The sequence below is a fragment of the Dermacentor albipictus genome, chromosome 9 (genome assembly GCF_038994185.2).
Source record: "Dermacentor albipictus isolate Rhodes 1998 colony chromosome 9, USDA_Dalb.pri_finalv2, whole genome shotgun sequence".
NCBI lineage: Eukaryota > Metazoa > Arthropoda > Arachnida > Ixodida > Ixodidae > Dermacentor > Dermacentor albipictus.
The window spans coordinates 20,676,190-20,693,074 of NC_091829.1; the positions used below are offsets into that span (position 1 = coordinate 20,676,190).

The 16,885-nt window shown below is 48.7% G+C and overlaps 2 protein-coding genes across 4 annotated transcripts in view; both read left to right on the plus strand.

Annotated features, from left to right (window-relative positions):
* Positions 1-6,190, plus strand: part of LOC135917308 (uncharacterized) — a 46,866-nt gene extending 40,676 nt beyond the window's left edge. For all 3 annotated transcript variants that reach the window (XM_070525602.1, XM_065450868.1, XM_070525603.1), the window contains 2 exons: positions 589-884; positions 5,771-6,190. In XM_070525602.1, the coding sequence (XP_070381703.1) occupies positions 589-884; positions 5,771-5,911 (437 nt within the window). In that variant the 3' untranslated portion in view covers positions 5,912-6,190. The remainder of the gene's footprint in view (positions 1-588; positions 885-5,770) is intronic.
* Positions 6,191-8,342: 2,152 nt separating this feature from the next.
* Positions 8,343-16,885, plus strand: part of LOC135917310 (gamma-interferon-inducible lysosomal thiol reductase-like) — an 83,467-nt gene continuing 74,924 nt past the window's right edge. The window contains exon 1 of the mRNA XM_065450875.1: positions 8,343-8,678. Within this exon, the coding sequence (XP_065306947.1) occupies positions 8,631-8,678 (48 nt within the window). The 5' untranslated portion in view covers positions 8,343-8,630. The remainder of the gene's footprint in view (positions 8,679-16,885) is intronic.

Here is a 16,885-nt window from a genome sequence, read left to right on the forward strand (position 1 = left end):
CTTCCGAGATCGCTGTTTTCGCATCCGTGCGCGCCCAAATCTCGGAAGCAAAACAGCCGTGATTGCCCGAGTGCACTTTCAACTTAATAAATTCAATCATTTCACTACACAAACTTAAAAAGTTGTACTTACTGCCTGCACTAATCAGTGGAGCTTCTTCTGCGATGCCTCCTATGTGTCGCATGTGCCTTCGAGATGGATGCATACGCGAAGGTGTGTTCGATAATCCATACTGCCCTGTCCCGTAAATTTCTCATTTCGATCGCTCGCTGCGCGCTCCTGAACTTCTCAAGCTTCCTCGTCAACCTCCAAGTTTGGGGCCCATAAGTTATAGTACCAGTAAAATGGAATGACCGCGCGCTACTATTTTTTTTTTTACAAGGAAGAAAAGCGTACACATAGTATGCACGTACGTCATTCCGCAACTTCCGGTTTAGGGCGCCGCCATGTTGGGGAACCTATAGGCCTATGCGCGCGCCTGTTGATAAGGTTCCCCAAGATGGCGGAAGCAGACGACAGCAGCGGATGTGACGTCACGTGCATGCCATGTATACTGCGATATCGCAACGGATGCCGCACAACGCGCAGGCATCGGCGGCCACGGCGGCAGCGGCCGGCGCGCCGACTGGGAGATGCGCTTCCAGGAGATCGTGGCGCGCGTGGCCCAGTTCCTGGCGCCGCCCGCCAGCGCGCCCCGGCCGCACTCGAACAAGCACCGGGCCGCCGCCGCCACTCTCGCACCGCTGCTCGCGCAGCACGCGACCGTGACCGGCCCCGCCGCCAGCGCCAACGCCGCCTCGTCGACCAACGCCGCCAGGGCGGCGACACCGTCACCCAGGGCCAGCTTCAGCCAGGCCAATCCGGTCCGGAACGACGACGAACGGGTACGCAGCGAACGACCTTCTAAAAGTGAAGCTCTCTTGGGCTATGCGAAAACTGAAATATGGGCAAGCTTATGCAAATGTGGTTGTCTGCCGCATTAGCGAAGGGAAGACGACGCTTTTGAGGCAAACGTGCATTCGTACAAAACTTGCCCCCCCAAACTGCGTTTTATTATAAATTTAGTTTCTAGTACACGGAGCTCTTTTGTGTGTTCTTTGATTTTATATTTTGCAATGCTTCCGTCTTCTCACAGAAGCGCTCGTCCTATCGTTTTATTGCGATAGCAATCATACGGATATGCCAGGCACATTTCTGCCGTCGCCGTTGCCGTGAGGTTCCGTATAAAGTTCAAGGGCGATAAAACCATCACCGCGCACCGTGGGATGTATGGGCGAGGGGCGAGGGGAATCCGGCGATTGCGGCTAAATCTCGTGCACGCAAAATAGGAAAGCGGGAAGGCAGCGCGCCGTCTTCCGTCGCGCGCAGGGCTTCGGGGGGAGCGTCGGGAGGGGGGGGGGAGGGATGCGTTCTACTCTATAGGATAGGCGGCCCAGCCGGCCGCACGCACCCGCCCGGGCCGTTGTATCTTGAAAGCCATCTGCAGCGGGGACAGGGTCCGCCGCGCGCTGTGTTTTCGCGGCTTCGTTCGTGTTGATGCGAGACGCAGCACGAAGGTCAATTCGCTCGCTGCTGCTGCCGCGCTTCCTCACTCGAGCCTTTCGACAGCGAGTTTCCGCGGTCATCGAGTGGGATGCGTGCATGTTTGCTTGTGCGCGCGTGACACGCTGCTTGTTAATCTAGTTAGTATGCCTAAGTTGATAAGTTTATACGGCCGATAAAAGTACTATCCTTATTTCGCAAAGCTGTCCACTAATTCGCTATCGTAACCCGCCGTGGTTGCTCAGTGGCTATGGTGTTAGGCTGCTGAGCACAAGGTCGCGGGATCGTATCCCGGCCACGGCGGCCGCATTTCGATTGAGGCGAAATGCGAAAACACCCGTGTACTTAGATTTAGGTGCACGTTAAAGAACCCCAGGTGGTCGAAACTTCCGGTATCCTCCACTACGGCGTGCCTCATAATCAGAAAGTGGTTTTGGCACGTAAAACCCCATAATTTAATTTTTTTTAATTCGCTATCGCAATCGACGTTTCAGCTTCCGGGCTAAACTGCAACCTTTTTTGCTTTCATGTCTTCGTATTCCTTGCGCTACTAAAAGGAATCTCAGCTCGGGGTCAACTCTGATTTCCCTAATCATCATCATCATCATCATCATCATCATCAGCCTGGTTACGCCCACTGCAGGGCAAAGGCCTCTCCCACACTTCTCCAACAACCCCGGTCATGTACTAATTGCAAATAGATGTAAAACGCAGAAATGCTTTTATGAAACAACCGTGGCACCAACATGACTTAAATATGTTTCATTTGAGAGATAAAGTTAAAATGTAGTGACTAACAATCAGAATGCTGATTGAAGGCTTGGAAATATTCACAAAATTTCTAGAAAATGGGTAAGTTAAAAAAAATATTGAAGCAGAGAGTTTAAACATTCGCAACTCTGCACCAAAAGCAGACATCGTAGTTTTGTAAAGTTCATCTGTTAGAACATAGAAAGCGGAGAAATTCGACACATGAATTCACGGCGACCGCAACATCAGCTTCAGACGCATATTGCACAATCGCGCATGCTAAAATATTGCATCAAAGGCAAAAACAGTCATCAAAATAATGATCTTTAAAACGAGTTGCCTATACATGTTGGAATAAATAGGTGACGTTTTCGCATCACACTTTCGTGTACAAAGTTGACGCCCGAAGTCCATCCACATTTAGTAAATTTGACAAATATCACTGGAATATTGAAAATACTCAAGCTGCAGTGCAGCACAACTGCAGTACGCTTCTAACGACTCTGCAGGTGGAAGAAATGTGCCGAAACTAAAATTTCACTGCACAGGACTATTTGCCTCTTGATGGGATATAACTACACGCAGCGTTGTTCCTCATCAATGGAGTTCCACCTAGACTGAACAGTCAGTCTTAGAAAATCCATAACTTCGGATAGCTCAAAAGAGACGAAGGACGGAACAAGGAATACAAGACAGGCGATATATATATAGTTTCGACTAAAGCTTTATGGCGAGGCATCCATCGTTCACCCACGTGATAGACCCTAAACAAGGAACGAAAGATGAAGAAACTCAGACAGGTCATCCCAATATATGGTGCTCACACGTGCGAATAAGAATGTTTACATCATGCAACGTCAACATGCGCATGTGGCGTCGCGAGAAACAGCCGCTCCTTATACTCGTTAGCGATATGGACGGCGCGCTAACCGCTATGAGGTCGTCCCTCTTCATCTCGGCAGCCTCTGCTAATCAGCCTTGCGGGCAAGTCCGGGTCACGATATACTGCGCCAGTGTTATCGAAGTACGGCCGGCATCCGCAATCGCGGCAGTGAGCCGCCAAATTCTGCTAACTGTTGCGCGGCCCGCGTAACTGTAGAATACTTTTCTGCACTGTATACATCAGGACACTGATGGTATAGCACGTGGCATCCCACACACATAAATTATCCTACACGCACGCACGCCACGGTTTGCAAGAAGTCCACAGACACATTGGGAGCCGAAGACTATTACGTCATCACCCGATCGGTGACAGAATGGCCACAGTCCACTTCGTTCATTTTTTTCCTTCCTTTTTCGCAGCAATAGCGGTTAAGAGCCGTATGCTACATATACACATGCAGGGCCCTAGACTTTACATACAGTTTAACTTTTATACAACGTGGTTTGCAGGGAGACACAGGCATATTGAGAGCCGAAGACGTTACGTCATCACCCGATCGGTGACAGAGCGGTCAAGGATCACGACGTTGTCTGGTCGGTAGGCGGAAGGTTCGAGATTATTGTTGTGGCGGGGTGACCTCATAGTCGCCCTGATTCGAGCTGTTCGCTGGGTGGACTGCGGCAGTGTGGCCCCGGTTGGCCGCCGACGCATCCTCGTCCTAAGTTTAGGCGAGGGTTCTTCGTGGTCACGGCCACAACTCGCCCGCGCTGCCGGCCCTTGCAGGCGAGAAGGGGCGGCTGCAGACGACGGGCGGGAAGACCGTCTGCGGGCGGGTTGGCCGCAGACCACTTCGTTCATTTTTTTTTTTTCGTTTTCGAAGTAAGAACGTTTAAGAGCAGTATGCTACATATGGATAGCATATAGTGTGCGCGTGTATGTCCGTGTGCGCGCATGTCCCTGTGGCAGATTGCACAATTGTAGTCCTTGGAACTGGATACTCAGACGTCGACATTACTCTTCCGAGAAGATATATTTCGTGACCGACTAATTAACAAAATGTCACTCACTGATTTTTTACGAATTACTTTACGACACAGGTTGCAGTTGGGGAATGGGTCGTGTTTTCCAATTAGGTAACGCGCATGCGCGTATCCTGGCCCCAGCTTCATCCCAAGCTGCGCCGCCATTACCGCAGGGCAGGTGTGCGAAGCGAGTGCGCGATTCCTTCCACGATCCGCGGGAAATCTCTGACCTTGAGGCAGCGAGCAATAATTTTCGCAGGTGTCCTGAGCGACAATATTTTTCAATGAAACACTTCCACGGTTCGTGGAAAAGATTGCAAGCAGTTTTGTCTACGAAAATGACACCGCGAACTAACGATAGAACGATCTATGCTCGGCGTATGCGACGAGTTTCGTGCCGGACCCTTGCTGTATACTGTCGTTTGCACAGACTGGTGTGGGAGGTGGCGTGGAATATTGAATGTATACGTACTGGTGTGGCGCGCACGGTCAACGTAGAACAACAACAACAACAACAACCACAAAAAAACGCCAAGTTACCAGTGAGCCATCACGCGATTCTTGCTATATAGGTGAGGCAATTGAGCCTGCGTTCTGGTAACAGGACGACACCAGCGCTGTGAATAACAGTCGAATCGCACTTACCACCGCCGTATAGGACTGATTCGGCAGCCTCGACGATGTTTTAATCTACCGGCACGTATAATCGTGCTTTTTTTTGCCATTGGCTGAAAAATGCGTAATTTGCATGCAGGTGGAAGGAAATTCGTCTATGATTACGCGGGTCCCAAGAAAAGGAGAAATGTCGCGACGCAGCCCATCTAAATGCACCGTATACGAGACCAAAGCGACGCACTCGCGGTGTCGAATTATCCCTACTCGTAATCAATAAAAAAGTAATCAATTAAAAAGTTAATTAGCTATCTTTTGATAGTTGATTATGCATTTCGATGCAATTACATAAAGAATTCTGAAGCAGCAGAAGCTTGATGTGGGCGAGTTGGTTTTGCATACTTGAAGAAAAGAGCGCTACGAAGACGTGGACTAAAAGAGGAACATGTACGACGGACAAAGCGCCTTGTCCGTCGTACATGTTCCTCTTTTAGTCCACGTCTTCGTAGCGCTCTCTTCTTCAAGTACATAAAGAATTATTTATAGTCTAAAGAAAAAAAAAAGAAACGCAAATGGGGTGGCAATAATGAATGCGATTCTTGGTTCTATATAGTCGTGCGGGAAATCATTCGCCGTAAATCACACCGTACGCTTCTCCAGCCTCCCCAGCTGTTTTGTTTTTCTTCTTCTTTCTTACTATCACCGCGGAAGACTCGGCGCCCAACATGCCGACTGTCGTGTGTCCAATTTTAACCTTTATGCACCCTTGAACAGATACATCTTTAAGAAATTTTATTGCTCTAAAAACAGACACGTTGTGCTGTGTCGAGTGCTCTTGTGCTATAGGACAAACAAACGGCATTGACGCGAGTTTTCGAAACTAAATTAGGCGATCATTCCATCTCTCTCTCTCTCTCTCTTTCTCTCTCTCTCTCTCTCTCTCTCTCTCTCCCAAAAGGAACTACAGTCCGCCGCGTCCGTCCCAATGGACGACGACCGAGAGTCCGACGCCAGTAATCCGGGATCGCCACAGTCCTGGGACCGACCGAACCGAGTGATCAACCGAGTTGTTCGCTGCTCCATCTGCGTCATCATCTGACACGGGCGTCACGCCCGTTGAGACTGTTTAAACATAATTATGTACATAAATGTTTGTTGCCGCGGCTTGCCATACACGTCACGTCTACAGCTCAAGTCATTTCACTTCCCCAGGGGGTACACCACCCACATATACATATGTATGTTACGTGAAGGCACAGTAGGGAGACCGTTTAGAGGGAATATTTGCAAGGGTAGTAAGCACTGGCGTACATGGAAGCCAGCCAGCATCAAGCAAGGCACTTCGTCGTCATCAGATCAGCAGAGGCCTCTTATGGGAACGTCTTGTCTTGTATCCCCAACAGTGGCGCGTACCCACTATGGGGGATTGACCAAGAAGCAGGCGGTTTTCCATATGCTTAGAAGTAAAGCGAAGCTAGATATATTTGTATAGTGGAGCGTGGGACGATAGAACTGTACCCCACTAAATCCGGGGGTCCGCATCTACGTCTTCGAGTTGCACGTAGCAATATATACCATAGGAAGCCAACAAACAAATTAAGACACCAAGGGCAACACAAGGGAAATTACTTGTACTTACTAATTGAATTAAAGAAATAATAGCCTAAAAGAGGAAATTAAAGGATGGTGGTGGTAACAACTTCATTGAGACTCTGCTCAGTGGCAGGCCCGAGTCCTAGGATGGCCCCTCACGAGGAGCGACCCTTTCGGCCCAGGCAAAAAGGGCTTTTTGTACTTTTTTCATCCGGCGTTCTGAGCAGCTCCTCCCACGTCTGTTGTGAGGGAGCTGGCAGGAGCGACCTGGGAGGGGGTAAGCCCTCGCACCCCCAAAGAATGTGATTTTGGGTAGCCAGTGTTTGATTTGTGCAGTTTTGACATATTGGGTTCCATTGCCCGTTGGTAATTATGGCCAGCCAATGTGGGCTGGGGAACGACTTAGTTTGGATTCGACGCAGGATCGAGGATAAAATTAAAGGATTAAAGGATAAAATAATTTCTGGAGTTTCTCTTTTCTACACAGGCTAACTAACCTACAGCTTTTCTCGGTCGACCTATCTTGCCAGAATCTGGATAACTTCTCGAACACTGATGCTACGAAAAAAAAAAAGACAAACAGAATTTGTTTGCGTCATATAGGCACCGCGTTCGAAATCGGACATGTGGCCTACGGTATTCATCAGGTAGCCCGTGAAACCACAGATGCTACAACCGGGTGCACGACAACATTTAAGAAGCCTAAAGTATCCCGACAGAATTATATATGGCCAGTAGTTTATCAGAAAGAAGGAGAAAGGAAACCACATCCGGGCTATCACGACACGTTGTCGTCGACGTAGCTGCGTGATTGAGCTTCCTGCTGTAGACACTGAAACGTACTTCAACGCGGTTCATAATCTCTGTGTGACGTGTGCAACGCTTATGACGAATATCCGCAAGAACCCGTGACATCTGCACTGAGGTACGGCGCGTCAACGGGAAAATGACTAGTCTTTCGCTCGAGTGTACTAGGTCATGCTCAAAGTAGGTACCACGTTTTTGTTCTTTCGTCCATATCCACTATAGTGCTCGAGTAATATCAACGACATACAGTCACAGCGGCTGGAAGACTGGAACGTTGATTGCACCACGAACCGTTTCAACAAGAATCAGACAGCTTACTTAATTTATCATTATTATTATTATTATTATTATTATTATTATTATTATTATTATTATTATTATTATTATTCACGGTTGTTGAAGCTATCGGCGATAACGGTCGCGCAGAAGCTCGCCTTGAACCAACAGGTTCATTGATCTGTATGTCTGTGTCCACAATCATGAACGAAACAGCAAACGTACGCGTCGTAGTGGAAATAGCTGATGTTGCTTACAGCGCAGTGATGTCGTCAGCGATTAATGACCTGAATGGTTACTTCGTTTGTGTAACAGCTCGGTCGTCCGAGTCGCACTTCGCTTTATTTGATAAACGTTCAAGCTTGGAAACAGGGTCAGAAGTTGATAACGCTGATGCCGACAATGTCGATGACGGCATAAAAGTCAGGAGCGAGCACCTATTCTCTTAAATCTTTTTTGAGGTTTATCTAGACATTGTTTTTAATTTAAAACAAACACTCTGTGGGATTGGTTGAGAATAGGGAGGCAGTAGGAAGAACAAACATAACCGAAAACGCAAACTAAACAGAACGTAAGTGGTGGAACGAGCGTGCTGAAGACTAGTCAGTCTCCTAACTGGACTTCTCCCGTACGAGCGCCTGTTGTCGCGCGAAAAAGCTGGAGAGTACCCAACAGCAGACGCTATCTCGGATCAAAGAGCCCTGGTTTCGGTTTCGAAACGGCCGTCGGCGAAGTTCCGCCGCCCGATCCCAGATGGCGCCACCAGCCTGCGGGTCGGTGACGTCAGGGGCTGCGCCGGCCAGTCACGTGGGACGCGATTTCGCGATACGAAAGGAAAACACGCCGCCGCTGCTGGAGAGGGCGGAAAAAAAAAAAAAGGAAACGGTGCGCTGAGAGGAGGCCCTGCGAGCACCGCGAGCTCGCCGCCGCCACACCACACACCGCTCCTCTTTCTCAACACCGCGGCGCCGGGGCGGTCGTCGCGCCAGCAACCACCGAGCCGCGACGACGCAAGACAGAAGCACTGCTGCAAACCGGCTTTCCGCTCCAGCCCGCGTCCCATCCTCGACGGCGGCAAAACGCCGGCACTTCTTTCTTTACAAGTGCCCTTGCCGAGCCCGCGACGGTCGTTCCTACCCACCATGCTACCCGTTATCCTCATCGGCATCATCGCACTGCTGTGTGTTCAGGTGGGTACCCGCGCCTTCTCCTATCGAGAGAGCAGCGCCCCAAACAAATGTCTCTTCCTTCCCCTTCCTATCTTTCTCGCTAGAAGATCAGGCGCCGGCAGGATGCGATGCTGCCCGCTTTTTTTTCAGAGACGCGCGCTATGATGGTTCTCTGCGGGAACGTATTTCGCCCGGCTCTCCGCCGAGAAAGCCGCGGATTTGATAAAAAAAAAAAGCGTTCTCTGCAAACCACTCTCCACCCCAAAGAGGGAGCGTCGAGCAGACGAATGTGTCGCCCGTTCGGAAGTCGTATCATTCAAACGGAATAGAGAACGGTTTATTCATACAGGATGGTTCTTTAAACACACTAATCCTCCATTTGACATTGCCGCCAAACCCTTCTCCCTACGACAGAACATCGAGAAGCCGATGTGACTACACTTTGAAAGTTGTACCGACCAAGCGAAACCACTCTTCTTGCGAGAACTTAAAACAGCCAGACGGCGTGCTGGATGGGGATTATTTCAAGTCGGGAGAGAGTTTTCTAAAAACGCCGTCTGCATACGACACATGCATATACAAACGACACTGAGAGTCTCCGGAAGTGTTTCGGCGCCGAGATCTCCCCATACGCCGCCGAGACGATGGTTCTGTGCCCACGGTTTGAAACTCACCCCCCCACGTTCTCGTCGCAACTCTCTCGCCTTAATAACGAGGCGACTTCGAGCAGACGGCACGGCAATGTACGATGCGACACTGCGCCCGTTCAGATGGCGACATACAACGTTCAGTGACCGAAACAAACCGCGTTGACAAGGATTCCGACTCTGTACACACAAGAGTCGACTCTTTCGCGGCAGTTACAAAATAGTGTTCTTGGAAGGTTAAACCGTGTTCTGCCCATTATACGGAGTGCCCGAGGCGCGAAGTCGCGCACGACACAGACTACACAAACCGGTCGCGCTGCGGGGACGTTCCCCCACAGCGACAACTCTCTTCCATTGTGTGTCCAGTCGCGGAGTCGCTTTTTTTTTTCTTTTTCACCTGCCGATTTCACAAGTACGCTCGTCGTTTAACCCTGTCCTCTTTCTGTTTGCGTCCAGCAAACAACCCCTTTCTTTACGGGGGGGCCGCCTTTGGGCGGTGTGTGCACTCTAAAAGCGCACCGCAATCGGACACTGCGCTCTGCCCCCGTCTGGGGTAAAGCAGTGGTAAGTAGCAGTGGTAAAGCAAACAGGTCCGCAATAGACATTAGTAAGAGGCGATTGGAGGATTGGTGGAAGAAAAGCAGGGAAACGACAAAAGACGGGGACGTACAAAAACACAGTTCGCAATAGGGGATCAGAAAATTTGGACGTGGTAGTTCATAGTGTTTTTTTTTTTCTTTTCTTTTTTCATAGGTTAACCTAGGTAGGATATTAGGCAGCATAGTAGCAAGAGCTTGGTGGCGCAACCCACCGCCCCGTTCCAAAGGGGACGCTCATAACATCCATCCATCCATGCATCCAGGAACGTTCACACCGCTCGAAATCCTTTGTCGGTCGAAGTGAAAAGGGACGCTGACGGAGCCTGCGATCAGTGGTCCCGGTCGCCATTTCAACTCGGGAGTTTCTCAGGATGCAACTCGGGATTTCTACAGAAAGAGAACACGTGAGGACCGCTTTCCGGACCGATATCAAAGAACCAAGTCCTCGTCAAATGTGTTACAGACTGACAAAGTATACAGCTTTCCTAATCACCCTTTGTCATTTAAAACAGTACCCGGCTCGCAGGCTGTGTGGCGTTCACCTGCAGAGCGAGGTCCGCGGTTCGACTCCCCGTCGCAGAGGCCACATTTCGATCGCGGCGGAAAAAAAAAATCGTGTACCGCGCTTTTGCTGGTCAGAAATTAACCTTCCATAGCCAATGCACTGGACGTTAAACTCGAAACTGTTAAACTCGAAATTGTTAAACCAGTGCCTTTATTCATAACTTTAAGCTCGTGAAGCGGTGCCCACGAAGTCCCCGGCAATCAATGGCGCATAGATTTCCTTGGGCCAGAAAAAGAAAATCTGTCATTGTCATCATCAAAATGCATTCTTAATCATTTCAGTGCGAAGTGAAAAAAAAAAAACTATCACGTGACGCATTTTCGAAGACGAGAACTTTCCCGATACGCGTCCAACGAGAAAGGTTCCTTTTTTTTTTCAGTTCGGCACGTCTGCGCTGTTTACACGCAATAAGTAGTAGCGCACGGATTACGCGAGAAGTTTCGCGCTGGACTATTTCTCTAGCATGGCGTTGCCACTCTATTACCTGTACCGGCAACCGATCGAACGGTGATTATTGCTACACTTGACTACTCTAACGCGTCGCCTCCTGCGAACGGGTATTGCCTCGCGCGTCACTCTGGTCGCTCCTCAACGAATGCGGTCGTCAGCATGTTTCGCTGTGACACTCGAGAGAGACGTACTGCATCTCAAGGCGTTGTCTCTTTCGCAAGCCTGCGTGCAGGTTACCCTGTAGCGTGCAGAGTAAAGACGCCGCCGCCGGCTCGGAACCAAGACGCGTGTCCGTAAGGTCTCCCCTCTCCCTCTCTCTCTCTCTCTCTCCAATGATCCCGCGTACCTTGACACAGTCCGAGGTTGCGTACGCGCGTCAAACACCGCCTTGCGCCATACGAGGCCTCGCCTACTGGCGTTCACCCTTGCCACCGCCGCTAGTCCATTGTGAGAGAGTCGGAAGAACGAAGGAAAGAAAGAGAGACGATTGCCTATGGTTTCCTCGTTTTCCTTTCTGCCTGCATCTCTTAATGAACCTGTCGCAAACTACCCGAGGCCGAGCGAACGGCATCCGGTTGCTGGCACAAACACAACGTCTTGTTTCTTCCTGCTGGGAACGGCGCTATAGAAGGCGTCGGTGTGATTGCACATTACATCAACGTACACACAGTATACAAGACGCTGCAGGCCAGCAGAAAAGGAATAATGAAAGCTATCATCACGACAACTTGACTAGCCGCAGGCCAGCCTACATTGGCAGCTTGAAATGATACTAATAAAAAAAATAAGTTGGACAGGTTACGCAGGCCCTATCGAAAACACACACCTTACAGGTCCCTCACTTTAGGGTTTAGAAATAGAGATGCAAGTATATAAATGGCGCGAATCGCAAAATATGCGGCAGATGAAATACTAAGCATGGTCTTAAGTAGCGCTAACTTGACGTAGCACAAGAGAGGTTAACACACCAAGTGCTACAACTTTCAACTGAAGTTTATTGGTTTATTGGTTTACTACACAAAAAAAAAAACATTGTTTTCTTCCAATAACCTTCAGTTGAAAGTTGTAGCGCTTGGTGTGTTTACCTCCCTTGTGCTTCAAGTCAGCGCTACTTAAGACCACGCTTAGTGTAAACCAACTAAAGCCTAACTTTCCGTTCCTATTAAGATAAAATACAACAGCTGAAATTGAACATGATGATAAAAAACCACCGGCGGCAAAGTTTCTGGAATGGCACGCTTCAAAGAACAGGTCTAACAACAACAACAACAAAAAAAAACAATCAGGAGATTGATGTAGTGCAGCATTACAACACGCTCAGCGAGAATAACAATGGGGGAAACCGGGTGACTCGATTTTTTTTTAAGTGACACGCAGAAATAATAAGGCTAAGATGAATCGGAGGAATGAAAGTGGACGAGAAGACAAATTGCCCAATGTGGGAGGAGTCCAACGCATATTCCGCGTCCGACGCTCTCTCTCTCTCTCTCCATTGAGCAACCCGCAGCACAGTGGCTTTAAACGCCGATCACGGGCGACCTTGCGCCCGCTCTCATTTATCAAAGTGACGTTCCCAAATACCTCGTTTCTTGTGATATCGGGCAAACTGTGACGTCAGTCGCACGTACGCTCAACGCACCTCGAGTTTGCATGCTCTTAGCTCCAAAGTGGGCAAAGTCTGCCTATAATGCTACACAGCGAAATGCGCGGCCGATGGTGGTACCGAATCTTCGTCCTCCCGCACAGTCCAACGCTCTAACCGTGCGCTCTAACCATACGCTCTAACCATACGCTCTAACCATGCGCTCTAACCAATACGCTCTAACCATACGCTTAATCATACGCTCTAACCATACGCTTAACCATACGCTCTAACCATGCGCTCTAACCAATACGCTCTAACCATACGCTTAACCATACGCTCTAACAATGCGCTCTAACCAATACGCTCCAACCATACGCTTAACCATACGCTCTAACCATGCGCTCTAACCAATACGCTCTAACCATACGCTTAACCATACGCTCTAACCAATACACTCCAACCATACGCTTAACCATACGCTCTAACCAATACGCTCTAACCATATTAGCTAGGCCACGTTCGTGACAGCTAGCTAGCGCTTTGAAGCGCTGTGTTATGTGCAACTCTGTTCGGGATCGACCTTCAGTTTCCGTTAAATACTACAGACGCATCCAAATTGAGTGTAGTCAACCTATAATGCCATCGCATTAAAAGAAGGCCTTCCGGGTGCGATGCTTCCACCTGGAGCATTACGATTACCGTATCGACGCGTTATTAAGCCGCGTGTGCTCGCGCGGAGGTAGCGCGTTAGCATACATAGTCCGTATACCCACGCTTTCAAATATCGTACGAGTTTGCAGTTCCTCCGAAGATATCAGCGAATCGATTGTAATATCTTACGGGCTGCGTAACGCTATACACATGACACACGACGTGCAAACATTGTCTTCTGTATTAACTGAAAAAATTCCAGTTGTGTATATAGTTGACCATTTCGGGTATAGCTGCGTGTCCGCATCGCCGAATGAGCCACTTTGCACGACTGGTCACAGATTACTCGACCAATGGGTCTGTAAAAAAAGTACGTACGTCAAAAGTCGTTGCCAAAATGCCAAACAAGAGAGCCATTTAAGCGCACCATCTGTGTCTCATTTCGTCCTTGTATCCTTGTGTATATTCGTGTGTTAGTTTACTACCGATCGATCAATTAACTAATTGACTGGTTGGTTCTTTGATTGATTGATTGATTGATTGATTGATTGATTGATTGATTGATTGATTGATTGATTTTGGTTTAACGTGCCGGCGCTGCACTGGCGCTTTGAAGGGTGCCGTTGTGGAAGACTTTGAATTAATTTTCACAATCCGGGGTTATTTCAGGTGGAGCTAAATCTAAGCACACACGCGCTTGTTCATTTCGTTCCCCTCCACTGAAATGGGGTCGAGTATCGAACGCGCGACCTCGCGTTCAGTAGCAAAAAGGGTGACAGCCACTGCGCAACCGCGATCACTGTGAAGCGACGAGTTTCGAAATAGCAACTTCGCAAATCAGCCAACTTGGTGCAGAAATTCGTGCAAGTTACCAAGCTGAGATTTTCTTTCCTTCGCTTACATAAGGGGGAGGGTGGAACGCAGTGTGTATTTTTAATTATTTTTTTATGATACGCGATTAACTAATGAGCGATAACAATATACCTATATGATGCCATGGGTAGCTGGTGCGGAAATCTAAAGGTGGCACCGACGCCTGTCTTTCCGGAGTATCAAGTCTGTGCTTGCTATGTAAAAGACAGGCCCTTAAGGCCTACCAGTCCAGCAGCTCATTTCTGCTTGGCATCCCTCTAAGCGCGATCGTTAACTTCTATCAGCGCTCCATGTCAACCCGTTTCCCCTGCAGTCTAGTATAGTAGCAGTAGTAACAGGTTGTTCATTTAAATGAGGTAAATCAATAAAATGAATACAAGAAAAAAATTTCTGCCGACCGCACTAACTGTGTCTAGCGCAGTCTGCTGACACCTGAACCGCACACCCCCAGTAGACCCGAACCGCAGTTTCGTACAAACAGCCAACTTAGCGGACCGTGTGGAAACGACGGGGGGAGGGGGAGGGGGTTACGACACAACGCGGCCTCTGACGACCGGGGGCTTCTGTATACGTAGTGCAATGCGCTTGCGACGTTTACCGTCTTTGGGGCGCCACAGGCACACCACGGCGTTGCTTCACGCGTGAGCCGAACGTCGCGGAACGCGCTCCATCGACCCTGCGACGTAACAACACACAATGGCAGCCGTGCCACGTCTGTTCAGCGGACGCGTCTTGTTCACGGACCACCAGACACGACCGCTTGCTTTATCTTTGTTTTGTTTTTTTAGCTTGCTGGCCAGCGTCGTGGCGCGAGCGCCCGGAACGCCCACGGCGGGGTCAATGACACCCAGATAGTTTCGATAACCGCGATAGCACATACTGTGCTTTGGCTCCACCATACTTAACGTAGCGAAGAATAAAAGCAATGTTCATCGCATAACGGGGTAGATTCACTCAACGCAGAAAGGGCCAATCAGTTACGACCGTGTGTCTCCAAAAGAGGCGTATACTAGTCAGTTTATAGCTCATCTATGGGGCACGATAAGCTACTAACGCCTCCCTATTGTAGGCTTACTTTTTTTTTTTTGCCTACCCTTATCACACGGGCCCACGCTATTTGAGTAGTTCAGAAAACACGTCTGGCCATAAGTACGCGCATTTATGTACAGCCTATGTACAGTCAACCACAATAGTTTACGGACCAGAGATCTCAGAAAACGATCAATTTCCGAGCAGCCTGTAACAAGTAGTCAGTAAAACCGAACATATAGGCGAATACTATAGGCTTTGTTGTGAGGCTGCCTGCGCAGGTATTCAGCTTTTTCTCAGGTCTCGTGTCCCGTAAGATATTGTGGTTCACTGTATTTATAGTTTATTTGTAGACAATCTACAGATATTCCATTAACTAAATAGGCGAGTGCGAAATCGCCAGCTTCCTGACGACGTTCGATCGAGTAGGACTATCAGTATACAACATCACAGATTATCTGCGGTCGTCCCATAAGCTATGACTGTGCGGGTGCAAAATGGTTTATAGACATCACAGACCACAGGCATCTGCTGAGCTTCTACAGACCGGCATACTAAATTATCGCGACAAAGCGCACCACCAAACTACATACAGACTGCTGCACAGAGCACACAGAAAAGTTAACATCAGCTGATTCGCCAGGCAATAAATTCTGCTAATACGCAGCTTACCGATTTCATTCATTCATTCATTCATTCATTCATTCATTCATTCATTCATTCATTCATTCATTCATTCATTCATTCATTCGTTAATTCATTCATTCGTTCGTTCATTCATTCATTCCCTTTTTAAGCACAAGGCAGCTGACAAGATATTTCGCGGCGCTGTCACATTTCTTGAGGTTGTATTGAGCCGGATCTGCAGATTCACCATCTCAGTAACGTATTTCCGTTCAGAGACTCAGGCCGGATGTTGCGGTATTAAAGGACTTCCCGCTGAAATCAACGATGTGGAAAAAAAAGAAGAAAGAAACAAAGAAAAATCCAAAGAGAACGGGGAACAAAAACTAAACACGTCTGTTCAGCAATTCGACAGATATTTGTCTGGTATTGAGTGGCTTAACTGAACTCAATAACTGAAATTGCATACAACAGACAAGAAAAAATGGCAACCGGTTATTTGGCGAGCCTCTGACCCACTGTACGCCGAAGGGCTCCGCGGCGCCACAGCCGTTCTATAGCTCGAAAACGCCGGGTACATTAAATAATGATTTGGTCAGGCACTAACCAAACTGTGACAATAACAAAGTTCCCTGTCGCATCCATGGATGTGACACAGAATTTGAAAGGACTGCAGTACTTTCAAATTCTGTTCAGCAATGATTTAGCATCCGCGGTCCTGACAACAAGCGTGCGTTGTTTTCATAAAGTCCCGGCCACTGTTATCCAAAACTCCATAGCCATCCAGCCAGAGCGGCGAGTTTAGGATGTTTTTTTTTTGTGTGTGATAACAAAATCGCAGTGGTGATGACAATACCACTGCGATTAACGTCTCCGCACAGCGACGACAGTCTGGAATGCGAACGCCATCCCAGCTATATCGTCGACACGTGTCTTCCTGTCACTGGCTATTCGGACGTTTCCATTCGCTCGTTCGCTTTATGCCGGTCACGTAAGTCAGGAAACTGGTTACCGAACTTAGCAGCTGTCCCTGTTTTACGCGTTTACAGGAGGGGAAATAAAAGAAGAAAAAAGCTAGTACAAGCTGGATGTTGATCTCACGGCCGCGACGAACTCGTTGAGGACGTTGACAGCATCGATACTGAAACTCGGAGGCAGGTGACGCACGCTAACGAGAGTTACCGAATTTTCCGCAACATAGCCTG